The 13,580-nt window shown below is 43.2% G+C and overlaps 1 protein-coding gene across 2 annotated transcripts in view; it reads left to right on the plus strand.

The window, feature by feature from the left end:
- MDGA2 (MAM domain containing glycosylphosphatidylinositol anchor 2) overlaps positions 1 to 13,580 on the plus strand; it is a 515,550-nt gene that overhangs the window by 299,806 nt on the left and 202,164 nt on the right. For both annotated transcript variants that reach the window (XM_089522969.1, XM_089522970.1), the window contains exon 7: positions 10,391 to 10,720. In XM_089522969.1, the coding sequence (XP_089379095.1) occupies positions 10,391 to 10,720 (330 nt within the window). The remainder of the gene's footprint in view (positions 1 to 10,390; positions 10,721 to 13,580) is intronic.

The raw sequence follows: 13,580 nt of genomic DNA on the forward strand, positions 1-13,580 counted from the left end.
CCATTTAATTTAAACATTTGAGGCCCTAATGGAATGGACATAGCTATAGCTTCAGGAAGGACATGCAACTGTTTCTCAGGATGTATGGTTGGCATACGCTCAGACCCTCACTTGCCCCCTAGCATCTCTGGTGAAAAGAGGATCAGGTATCAGGTGGTGGGTAAGACCTATCTCCATCTAGAAGCTTGTCTTCACTGACTAGGATAGTGACCTTTCCCCATTACCCAGCCCTCTCTTCCCACATCACAGCAGTTGTCTGCACAGGAGTCCTACTGAGCATGTCCACCTCCATTATGGCTCACTCACTTCTGATCATTGCTGAGTCCTCATTTTGACCACAGAACGAGCAGCCCACAGCAGCAGCAGATGTGCCAGGTGCTCAGCAGGGTGCCCACGCAGACAGCGACCACAGCATGGGAACAGAGGGCTAAGATCCAGAGTAACAGGTTGCTGTTGTTATTAACTGCTCTCAAGTTGACTCCAACTCATGGCAACCCTGTGGATAAGACCTCTCCAAAGCCCCTTGTCCTCAGCTGCTCTGCTGAGTTCCTGAAGGCTCAGTGCTGTGTCTTCCTTGATTGAGTTTATCTATTTGGTCATGGATCTTCCTCGTTTTCTACGACCTTCTACTTGCCCTGGCATGTTTTCCAATGATCCATGCCTTCTCATGATGGGCTCAAAGTAAGACAGCCTCAGTTTAGTCATCTTGGCTTCCAGGGAGAGTTCAGGCTGGATCTGTTCTAGAACCCCTTTGTGTGTCAGTTTTCTTCTTTGCCTTTTTTTGGCCATCCACAATATCCTCACCACATCTCAAATGCATTGATTTTCTTTTTATCTGCTTAGTTCGCTGTTCAGCTCTCACATCCATACATGGTGATGGGAAATATGACATCTTGGATGATTCTGACTTTAGTGCTCAGATGTATATCTTTGCATTTCAGGATCTTTTCTAGTTCCTTCATAGCTGCCTTTCCCACTCCTAGTCTTCTTCTGATTCTTGACCGCAGTCTCCATTCTGAACTATGTTTGATCTAAGGTACAGAAACTCTTTTACTATTTTGATTTCCTCATTGTCTAGGTTGAATGTATGTGGATCCTCCATAGTCATTTCTTTTTTAATATTCAGCATAAGCCTGCCTTTACACTTTCTTCTTTGACGTTCCTTAGTAATTTTTCCAAGTCTGTGATGTTTTCTGTTAGTAGTATGGTGTCATCCGCATGTCTTCGATTATTGATGTTCCTTCCTCCTATCTTCACTCCTCCTTCTTTTGAATTTAAACCTTTTGTGTGATTTTTTTGAATATAAGTTGACCAAGTGAGGTGATATTGTGCAGCATTGCCAATTGCACGGCATTCTGTTCCTCCATATTCTGTTTAATGCAGTTCAAGGCTGTTAAACCCCATTTCCAATGTCAGGTGTCATCCAAACTGCTCAAACCAGAACCAGAGTTTTGGACATGCATCATATGACATCATGCTCCTTCTATACACACACACATATATACATACACATGAGAGAAACATGATGTTGTCCTGTCCATACACACACACACACACACACACACACACACACACACACATATATATATACCAGGGAGTCACGGTTGGACATGATGACCCCTGGGACTCCTTCCATCTCTGTGCTTGCATGTTTCCTTTCACTGTTTAAGGGATGAGGATTTTTGTCACTTCCGTATTTCACAGATGCTTCTTACTCTGAATAATTTGTAAAATAAGATCCAGTGAATTAAGAAGCCTGCCCCTGAGTCCCCACCAGAGTGAAATTCTGCAAAACAAACAAAGCTAATTAACATGATCCCAGGTGAAGAGAGAAGAGTGAGATCTGCAGGGCTACATCTGCAAAGATCAGACACTCCTGCCTTTCTCCTCTTTTTTTTCTTTTCCTTGTCTTCTTCTTCTTTTAAATAAGCATTTATAAAAATTAGAGGTACCAACCTGTATAAATCCTTCACCAGTATTTGCATTTAAATTGAAATTGTGAATGCATCTGGTCTCATAAGTGCCAAGTAATTACTTGATATTAAAAAGTTTGGAGATGCCTTGGTAGGATAATGCCTCTCCACTTAATTGTGCTGACACTTTTCAAAAGTTGGGGATTTGCTAAATGCTAAAGAGTGAATGAGGGCCTGCAGAAATCAGAGTAAGAAGCTTTTGGCATCCAAAAGGATGGAGAAGATTTGACGGGACTTGCAAAAAGGGGAAGCTCAGCTCAGTTGGCGATTTAGGCTGCCCCATCTATGCTAGTTTCCTCCTTTGAATTACATCTGCCAGAATCCACGAAGTTGATGTATGAATAGGCACTGAATCAATGCGCCTCCTGCTAGGTTGGACTTTGGGAGATGGGATATGCTTAGCATGTAGGATAAGGTGGCTAAGTCTCATGGTGCTGCCCACAGTCTCAGGTAGTGTATATGTGAGAGGATTTAAACCACCGTGACAGTGAAACCAACAGTGAAATGGGTGGGGGCCCTTCCCCACCACAACCTTCCCCTGTAAAGCCACTCCAGATGCAAATGGAAGTGGATGTCTACCTCTTTCTGGGATTTACAGAGGCAAGCATACTTGACTTTAAATTGATCTCATGTAGAAGTTGGCACAAATATTATGGATTTTGAGATGATCCCTGAAGGGTAAAGCCTGTAGGCATGTAACAAAGGATGTAAATGATGAAGTAAAGGAAAACAATGCCAATAAACTTACACAATTCTGGTAGGCATAAATGTTTATGCTCACCCTAAAGGCTGAATTGATAAAGAGGAAACTACTGCCACCATTTTCCTCCCAGTAGGAAAGGCCAGAAGCAGTGCGACAGTGAAGAGATAGAGAGGGGAAATCAGTGCTTCTTTCAGGTTCTTTTAGGTGAAATATGTTTAAATATTGGAAGAGGTGTCATATTGAGGATGGAGCAAACTTGTTTTCTGCTGCTCTGGAGACTGGGTCATTGAGCAATGGATTCAAGTAAAGGAATAGAGATTCCAGCTAAACATTAGAAAGGTTTAGCGTGTCCTATTGAGGATGGAGCAAACTTGTTTTCTGCTGCTCCAGAGACTAGGACATGGAGCAATGGATGCAAGCTACAGGAAAAAGATATTCCAGCTCAACATGAAAAGGAACTTCCTGACAGTAAGAGCTGTTCAACAGGTGAACACATTCCTTTCGAGGATGGATGGTGGAGTCTCCTTCTTTGGAGCTCTTTAAAAAGAGGCTCGATGGCCATCTGTCAGCTATGCTTTGATTGTGGTTTCCTGCATGGCAGAATGGGGTTGGACTGGGTGGCCCTTGTGGTCTCTTCTAACTCTATGATTCCATGATTCTGTTGCAGAGAGTTGGACTGGTTGGCCATCTGTCAGCAGTGCTTTGATGGTGTATCCCTTCTAGGTAGAATGGGGCTGGACTGGCTGTCCCTTGGGGTCTCTTTCAGCTCTAGGATTCTATAACCCTGTCTATCTATGGACTAATGATCTGTAGTTGTTCTTCACTGCCTTTCTGGGGTGGGGGTGAAGAAAGCTCTTTGTGCCAAGAGATGCTTGGCTAATGCCAAGTGAGAAGGGTCTTGTTTCCATAGTGCTAATGGGACTTGGCAGCGTCTTCTCAGTTCCTTTGAACAGACAGAATTGAAAGGAACAAAGAGAAGCAAAATACCCATATGCCCATTAACTAAGATTCATTGTGCTGAGCTGTTGTTCCTGTCATTTGCCTTTGTAAACATGGGGTGCCCCTTTGGGTTGGGGCTGGATTTTGTGTTGTTGTTGTTTTGAAGATAGACATCTTCAGGTCTTAAAAGCAGAGAGAGGGAATGATTTATCCCAAAAATTGCTTTATTTAGCTGCAGAAAGCAAGCTGGAAGGCAAATGATATATGGATCATGCTGGGTTGGGAGCAGAGGAGGTGAAAGCACACGTCTGATATGAATTTACTTCTCTTTCTGTGTTGTGTGTTGATCCAGATGTTATACTTAGCAGAGGCTTGCAGCTCCATAACTGGAGCATGAAAAAGTTACTTGTTTTGGACTGCAACTTCATAGAATCTCCCAACAAGAATGCCAATGCAGGGTAATTCTGGAAAGCAAACAGGGGAATTCTGGGTTGAATACAAAAAAGTAACTTTTCCAAGCTCTGTTTAGAGTCTGTATTCTATTGCAAGGATGAGCCCTGGGCATGCAAAAAGGAAAAGGATGTTGTAAATCTGAATGCACAGGTACGAGATGGTGGTGGTGGTGGGGGGGGGGGGATACATGGCTCAGCCATGCTACATGCAAAAAGGACCTTGGGATTATTGTGAATCATAGTTGACTATGAGCCAGCAGTGTTGTGCTGCAGCAAAAAAAGGCAAATATTATTTTAGCCTGCATTAGTAGAAGCACACTTTCTAAATGGAGAGAAGTAATAGTCCCACTACATTCTGCACTAGTCAGGCCTCATCTGGAGTCCTGCATTCAGTTCTGGGCACTTCATTTTAGGAAGGATATAAACAAGTTGGAAAAGGTTCTGAGAAGGGCAATGTGGATAATAAGAAGTATGGAGAACAAAACATGTGAGGAAAGGTTGAAGGACCAGGGCATGTTCAGCTCAGGGAGACTGAGGGGTGATATGATCATGCTCTTAAAATATCTCAAGGGCTGCCCCAGAGAAGAAGGGCAGGTTATTGACAGTAAGAGCTGTTAGGGAATGTAATCCATTGTCTGTAGAGGCGGTGAGGTCTCCTTCTCTAAACATCTTCAAAAATAGGAAGGACTGGTCTCTGCTGGGGATGTTTTAGGGTGGACATCTTGCATTGAGGGACCCTTCCAGCTCTGCAGTTCTATGATTCATTGAACTGGAAAACACATGCACACACATTTTTAACCAGCTGTTTTTGATCCCCTCTGTTATGAACATGTGGGAGTTGTAGTCCAGACAAAGAAAGATTTTTCTTCTTCTGGCTTTGAACAGTAATCAATCTACAGCAGCCGCTCCAAAGCAGCCAGAGGAAACAAGGGGCTAGGAACACAGAGATGTGTGTAATTTTCATGTTCTTGTTTTTGCCTTGTGATTCCTTCCCCTTGCCCTGAAGACCAGACAAAACAGCCCCTGAGATTTGTGAAGACATCTGTGCCTCTGCACGAATTCTCCTCCTCCCTGCAAACAAACTGCAATTCCAATGTACACATTAAATTGCAAGCCATGTGGCTAGAGAGGATTTGCATTCTCCAGGTATGTGCCCTCTCTGACCCCTTTCAACCCCAGCAAGCCTCTAATCCATCAAAATGTCCCTATCTCGCAATCACACATTTTGCAGGGCATGACTAGCATCAACCGCAGCAGCCTTTTCAGCTCTGCTCCCCTGATGGACTTTGCTCACACAGTTACTGAATGCCAAATCCACCCCACCTTCTGCTCCTAAACTTGAACCAGGGCCCTGAGAGAATGCTTGGCTTTGTGGGTTGTCTGGGGATGTTTATGTGTTTGACCATGCAAGGCCTGTGGCATCAACTATATTAAGGAGGCGACCCAGGAGACTTTGCAAATTGGACTGCCGGCTTTGTGCTGTCAGACTCCATGCAAGCTTGGACTGGCATTTGGAAACAAGACCCAGAGCTTGTTCGGCCAGAATATCTTAGTTGCATCTGTAGATTAGGCCACTCTCTGGAGCAGAGTGTGTTCTTGGTTTTCTGGTTTGCTCTGTCCTATGTACCATATAACCATAGAATTGTGGCATTGAAAGGAACCTCAAGGGCCATCTAGAATATACATTTACATTTCTATCCCACTTAATTAGTACACAAAACATTTTGATTCTGTATGGGTTTAATAAGGGAGGAGGTCAATGGGAGTGTGACACTATGAGTTAACAAACCGAGTGACACCAACTCTAGTCCAACTCTTTGTTGTGGAGGAACACAGAACTAAAGCACTCCTGAAAGATGCCCATCCAGCATCTGTATGAAGATCCCCAAAGAAGGAGAGTCCACCACCCTCTGAAGCAGTTGTTGAACAGTCACTGCAGCTAAAAAGTTCTTCCTAATGTTTAAGTGGAATCTGTTGTCTTTCAATTCCCATGCTCTGGTTTGTTTTTTAGTCCCTGGAGCAGCAGAAAACAAAGCTGGCCCCATCTCCCACATGGCATTGCTGGTCTCCAGAGTTGGAGTCCAGGACTCAAACCACTATGCCACACTGTCTTGCCTGCTTGCTGGTACTTGCCAAACTATAAATCCCAGGATTCCATGGGATGGAGCCATGTCAGTTAAAGCAATGTCAAACTGCATTAATTCTGCTGGGTGACAGCAGCCTATATCCATATCTACATAAATCTACTACTACTTTCTGTTTGACAGAAGGTGCCATTTAAATGGGTCAAAAGATTTCTATAAGTGATCAGTTTAGTCCATCAGTTTGGTATTTTCTTGATCTCTTCTTCTCCCTCTGTCCCAAAACCTGAGCTGTCAGAGATCTTACAGGGAACAAACTCCAGACGATGCTGAATGGTGGATGAAAGCTTTGTATATTTCCCATGCTATTAAGATGGAAGGGAAATTGTGCTACGGTGCAGTGCCTTGCTAAGCTTTGCTTTTGGCCACGGGACAAAAGTGTTTACTTTCATGACTTTACAATTGGCATCCTGACACACAGACACCAAGCATGCCTGTTGCCTTGCCATGCATCGTACCACTAATGTCACAGACGGTTGACTGTGAGTACATCAGTGCACTGGCCCCGGACAAAATGAAGCAACGCTCGGCAATGTCCTAATTTCACCTAGTCCTTTTCCTCTTGGGAAAAGCGGTGCAGCAGAATCGCTGTCGGGCGGCAGAGTCCATGACAATGCCGATGAAATTTGCATTTCAATATTTGTCTTCCCGTGTTTGCATTTAGCCTGAATATTTACTTAATAAAATGCCTTGCCAGTGTCTTCCTCCTCATGGGCATTTTCCAGTAAGAGGCAAAGCAGTGACACTCATGCAGGCAGAGATTATATAAGGGACATTTATAGGTTAAAAAAACACCCTCTCCACAGATAGCAGTTTCAAAATCCACTGCATCTACTGAAATAGGCTTTGTGGTGCAATAGACTCAAGTTGATTAACTTAGAATTTTGTCTTCAATTTCTCTTCTCTGTCAAACACACACACCTCCTCCCCTCTTTCTCTTCCTCTCAGAAACACACACACACATATTGCATAGCAACAGATTGCATAGTGACTTCCAAGCCTGCATAGCATAAATCTCCACATACGGAGTTACATATTGATTGTGCTACACAATTTTTGCAACCAGATCTGCAACCAGTTATGCATCCTAATGTATATGTGTTTTGCATCTACATCGACATTTGCAATGCATGCCTCTGTGCAGCTGAATGCACAAAGGCACCTCATGTGCAAGTTACATTCCACTGCAGGCAAAAATGTCCAACCACTTTCATAAGAGAACTTATCCATGTATAACACACCAACATGCATCAGCTTATATTTAACTAAGTACTTAACTAAGTAACTTCTCCTGGCCCAAAACCAGGACTATAACTGGTTCATATTCACATTTGCCAATTGTTGATGTTGTTGTTGTGTGCCTTCAAGTCATTTCCAATTTATGGTGACCCTAAGGTGAACCTATCATGGCGTTTTCTTGGCAAGTGTCTTCAGAGGGGAGTTGTCATTGCCCTCCTCAGAGGCTGAGAGAATGTGACTTGCAGAAGGTCACCCAGTGGGTTTCTGTGGCTGAGCAGGGATTCAAACCCTAGTTTCTAGAGTTGTAATCCAATATTCAAACCTTCACCATGCTGGCTCTCATTCACAATTGCTACTTGCTACTTAGTCACAATTTTGACACTATTGTCATTATTGTAACGCACCTTCCAACATACTTTACTAGACATCAGCTGTATGAAGAGAAGGTGGGCCATTCTGCCAATGACCAGAGCATGGCTGAATGATGTTTCCATCAGGTTTTGGTTGCCAGTTGTTGCTCCAGGGTCTTATGGATCTCAGGTCCCTGGGGCTCAGCAGTCTTTGGTGGTTTCTGGATCTTGTGTTTCCCTTTTTTTATTAATATTGTTTATGATAGTAAACAAAAGCCACAAATCAATACAACCAGGAAAGCAAAAGCAAAAGAAAAGACAGAAACAAAACAAAATGAGGACAGCCAGCATTACAAGCATTGATTTTAAATTTGTCTCTGCCCTGTCTCTGATTACATACTGTCCCTTTAACAGCATAATTGTCTTAAAGAGATGAGGCCCAAAATGATTATTGGCACAATGGTGGACCACACCATGAATCTTGTTCAGTTATTGAGGAAATGAACGGAGACCAGACTGTAGCAGACTGTTTGTGACCTTTTTTCAGTTTCCCTTTAACCTTTCAGATTCTACAAGATCAACTTGTAGATCAATAAGATCAACAAGATCAGATTTCTGCAAGATCAACTCACCACACATAGTCCAGCCAGCATCAAACTGGTGTCTTCTCTGTTGGTCTGACTGGTTCCTCAGCCTCTGAATCTAGGGCCAGAATCCTGTTCATGTATTGCACTAATGGCTGCACTTTTCCCAGCAACATTCAGCAGTAAGCGAGATAAAAACTAAAACAGAGTTGAATGGGGAAGACATTTAAACAAACAACCCTTCCATGGGTTTATTATTATTATTATTTAAACCATTTTGAGGGGGAGGGCTTAAACCATTAAAAACATTTATTTATTTATTTATTTATTTTGCATTAATGTGTAGGACAACACCAATGTAGGACTCAGTCAGAAAATTAAGTAGCAAAATGCAGTTCAGACATTATGGTCATGAGCTTAAATAATTATTGTGAATTTTAAAACAAATAATTAAAAGGGCTCTTGTAACCCAAGTTGTTTGGGCTGAACTTCTCTTAATTGAAGGATTTGTTTCTGAATGGCATTTCTTGTATTATACAATAAATTGTTTTAAAAAGGATCAACTGTCCTGGGACCATGGACCACAGCCAATGAACAGTTAAAGTTGAAATGTTTAAATTCTATCAGCCATTGTGAAGTCAAAGGCTTTCATGGCTGGCATCCATAGTTTTTTTGTGGGTTTTGGGGGGCTATGAGGCTGTGTTCTGGAAGAGTTTATTCCTGACATTTCACCAGCATCTGTGGCTGGCATCTTCAGAGACATTCTCTGAACATGAGTCAACAGTGAGATGAGGCAGCTAAAAGATCAATGCGCTTCTAGGCTGCAGTCTAGATCAAGGGATGTAATAGTGCCATTCTATTCTGCTTTGGTCAGGCTTCACCTGGAATAATACTGTGTCCAGTTCTGGGCATCACAATTCAAAAAGGACATTGAGAAACTGGAGGGTGTCCAAAGGAGGGCAACTAAAATGGTGAAGGGTCTGGAAACCATGCCTTTTGAGGAAAGACTTAGGGAGCTGGGGATGTTTATCCTGGGGAAGAAGAAGGTTAAGAGGTGATATGACAGCCCTGTTTAAGTATTTGAAGAGGATGGAGCAGGCTTATTTTCTGCTGCTCCAAAGACTAGAACACGGAACAATGGATGGAAGTTACAGGAAAAGAGATTTCACCTTAACGTAAACAGGAACATCCTGACAGTAAGGGCTGTTTGACAGTGGAACACACTGCCTTGGAGATTGTAGTGGCGTCTCCTTCCTTAGAGGTCTTTAAACAGAGGCTGGATGGCCATCTGTCGGGGATGCTTTAATTGTGAGTTCCTGCATGGCAGAATGGGGTTGGACTGGATGGCCCTTGGGGTCTCTTCCAACTCTATGATACTATGATTTACTGCTCCAGGTCTCTTCAACAGCAGAAAACAACATCCTCAATATGACACCCTATCAGATATTTAAACGTGCCTTTAATGTCCTCCCTTAACCTTCCCTTCTCCAAACTAAACATAGGCAGCTCCCTAAGCCACTCCTCATGGGGCTTAGTAGTTTCCAGATCTTTTCCCATTTTGGAATCTTCTTTCTTGTAGCTTGAATCCATTGCTCCATGTTCTAGTCTCCAGAGCAGGAGAAAACAAACTCCCTCCATCCTCAATAAGACATCCTTTCAGATGTTTAAACATGGCTGTCATGTCACCCTTCTTTTTCTCTCTGCTGTAGAGCATTTGCTGCATGTATTGCCTACCAAGAAAAATTATCCTGGAACAGTAAAGTGTGTCAGTTTGGGATATTAATCAAGTCTTGATGTGAAATTTAACCCAGTTTCAGCTTGGAACATACAGGTCCAGTATTTCAGGAAAGTTCTTTTTCTTCGTAGATTATGAGAATTCTGTCCAACTTCTAGGTCACTGCTGGACACCACAGTCTTCACATGAAATGCACAAATATAAGCACATGGTATCTCTCACATGTTCCCTTGGAACATTACAATATCTGGCTGGTGTTTCTCTTTTTCTTTAGCATTGAAGAAAGGAAGGTTCTGGATCACACCTGACCCTTATCATAAAGACGACAACATCCAGATTGGCCGGGAGGTGAAGATCTCTTGCCAAGTAGAGGCTGTTCCTTCCGAAGAACTCACCTTCAGTTGGTTTAAAAACGGCCGCCCGCTGCGCAGCTCGGAGAGGATGGTTATTACCCAGACTGACCCCGACGTCTCACCTGGAACCACCAACCTGGACATCATTGACCTGAAATTCACTGACTTTGGGACGTACACCTGCGTGGCCTCTTTGAAAGGTGGAGGCATTTCGGATATAAGCATCGACGTCAACATTTCCAGCAGTACAGGTGAGGGTGTTTCTGTAACTTCTTTCTTTCTTCTTTGCATAGTTGTGCTGCTTCATCTGGGATGATCTGAATTGCACCTGCACTACTGAAATAATGCAGTTTGCCACTGCTTTAACTGCCCTGGCTCTATGCTATGGAATTCTGGAATTTGTCATTTTGTGTAATATTTAGCCTTCTCTGTCAGAGAGTGTTGATGCCATGGCAAATCAGAGATCCCAGGATCCTGAAAGATAAAGTCATGGTAGTTAAAGTGGTGTCAACTGCAGATGCAGCCCTGGAAATCCAGGGATGGGTAAATTCTAGGAAAGGCAATTTTAAAAGCAAGGAAGGCCTGAGTCTGTACTGATGGAGTGGGCAAAAGCCTAGGGACCCCACTTTTATGGCCCCTGGAGTCCTCCACCAACCCCCCCCCCAAAGCTCCACCAACCTCCCCCTTTAAAAATAAAAATGCATAATCTCTGAGCTAATTTTGCCCTAAAACCACTCAGAAATCCTTTTCAAATGCATGAAAACATATGAAAATATCCCCAACTCACCCCCCAACTCACTTCACTTCAGATGTAGAGAAGGGCCTGCCCAGAAGATCTCAAGAGACAAGAAGGTTTGTAAGGGAGAATTTGCTGTTGTTAACTGCCGTCAAGTCAATTTCAACTTATGGCAACCAAAACATAAGAGACCTCCATGTCATTTGCTATCAACCACCCTGCTCAGGTCTTGCAGACTCTGGGCAGCCATTGTGGCTTTCTTGATGGAGTCTTTCCATCTGGAATGAAGTCTTCCTCTTTTCCTGCTGTCTTCTACCTTTCCCAACATCATTATTATTATTATTATTATTATTAACCTTTATTTATAAAGCGCTGTAAATTTACACAGCGCTGTACATACAATCTTTTTAATTGGAGGGTTCCCTGCCCTCAGGCTTACAATCTAGAAAGACACGACACAAAAGGAGAAGGGAAAGATGGTGGAGAAGGGGCCTCTCTAGTAGGATAATACATATAAAATACATAGCAATACAGGAAATGATTCAATAAAACAGACAACAAAAGAGCATCAAATAGCAAGTGACAATTATACAATGCCTGCGAATGCTTCTCTGAACAAGCTGGTCTTCAGCTCCATTTTGAAGCTGGTTAAAGAGGTGATGGCTCTTGTGTCTCGTGGGGGAAGAAGGTTCCAGGAGTGAGGGGCAGTGAGTGAAAAGGGGCAAATCTGGAATGGGGCAGAGGAAATCCTGGGCTGGGACAGCAGACCTTGGCTACCAGAACGGAGGGCCCGAGTGGGAAGGAGAGGAGAAATAAGGTCTGATAAGTAGGGAGGGGCCAGCCCATGGAGGGCTTTAAACGTCGAGACATGATTCTCTTTTCTATTGAGTCTTGTCTTCCCATTACGTGGTCAAAATGCAGTTTAGCCGTTTTGGCTTCTAGGGAGAGTACAGAATAGAACCTGAATGGCCATCTCTCAGGAGAGCTTTGCTTGCATCTTATAATAATAATAATAAATGATTTATTTATAGCCTGCCCAATCACAAGGAATCCTGGCAGGTTACAGCAATAAAAATACATAAATATAAAACACATAAAAATAAAAATACACGCTTCTTATTGAGGCTAGCCCTGATGGAGATGGGCCTGCCTTTTCACTCCCTCCCAGGCCAGGCAATGACAGTTGCCATGGATGACAGTTCCATCATGGCAGAATAGAGTTGGACTGGATGGCCCTTCAACTCTCTTCCAACTCTAGGATTCCATGATTCAATTAACCTGGACCTGAGCTGTGACCATGCTGTATCTGTGAAGGAAAGTTCACTGGACTCTCTTAGAAATGTAGGCTGCTACATGATATTGAGTCAGGTCACTGGTCCATCTAGGCCAGTATGGTCAACATGGATGGGCAGCAGCTCTCCAGGGTTTTATTCAAGCCCAACCTGAGATGGCCTGTAACTAAGACGATTTCTTTGCAAACTTTGGCCTTTACCACTAAGCCACACACTTTCCAAATTGTTTTCTTTTCTTTTAAACTTTCTCATACTCATAGCATTTTTATACTTAGAATTTGAAGCTAAGGGGTGTTCAGAGAAATATTTGGTGTCCCAAGGACAACTTTTCTCTAGGCATTCAGGGGACATGGTTCCCTGACAGTACCTTCCTCCCCCTCCCCTGGCCCGTTTTTCCAAAATGGACTTGGACATTAAGGCAGAACAACAGTAAAACATGTAGGTTGGGAAAGTTATTGTGTGGCTTGTGGATGATGGATGAGGAAGTCAGGTTCAAATGGATGTGACCGTCTCACCAGGCTGGAGCTGAGTGAAGGCCATTCTGCCTGAAGGAGCCTTTCTTCTCAGGCAGAAAGTCACCGAGGCGTTATTGTTACTTGTGATGGATTCATTTGGAAGAGCGATTGGATGGATCGAAAGCATCCATCAGAAGGCGAGACCTGAAAGCTTTCCATAACTTCTTTGGTCAGTGATAGATTATGCCATCTTTTGGACTCAATGCCTCCCATGCGTAAAGAAAAGCAAAACATAGGGAGAGGAAAAGCCCTGAGGTGGAAGCAATCTTCCATGATGCCCTGTTGGTCACCAGTGCTACCCACGGTGCTCCAGGGCCATCTCAATCATGAGACAACCTCTTTCGTACGGCACCATGAAGGTCATTGGGGACGCGGTGCAGTTTGAGGCTGCTAAAATAGTGATCTCACGGACTATCCAGCTTACACTTTCCTTTGTAAAATGAACTCCAAGTGGTTTGCTTCAATGATGTAACTTAAAATAAATGTAGGCAGTGTTCACGACAAACTGAAAGATTCCATGAGATAAAACCATGGCAGTTAAAGTAGAATCATATTGCTATAATTATGT

The sequence above is a fragment of the Sceloporus occidentalis genome, unplaced genomic scaffold (assembly GCF_023333645.1).
Source record: "Sceloporus occidentalis isolate IW3139 unplaced genomic scaffold, rSceOcc1.0.p SCAF_4, whole genome shotgun sequence".
NCBI classification, from domain to species: Eukaryota; Metazoa; Chordata; class Lepidosauria; order Squamata; family Phrynosomatidae; genus Sceloporus; species Sceloporus occidentalis.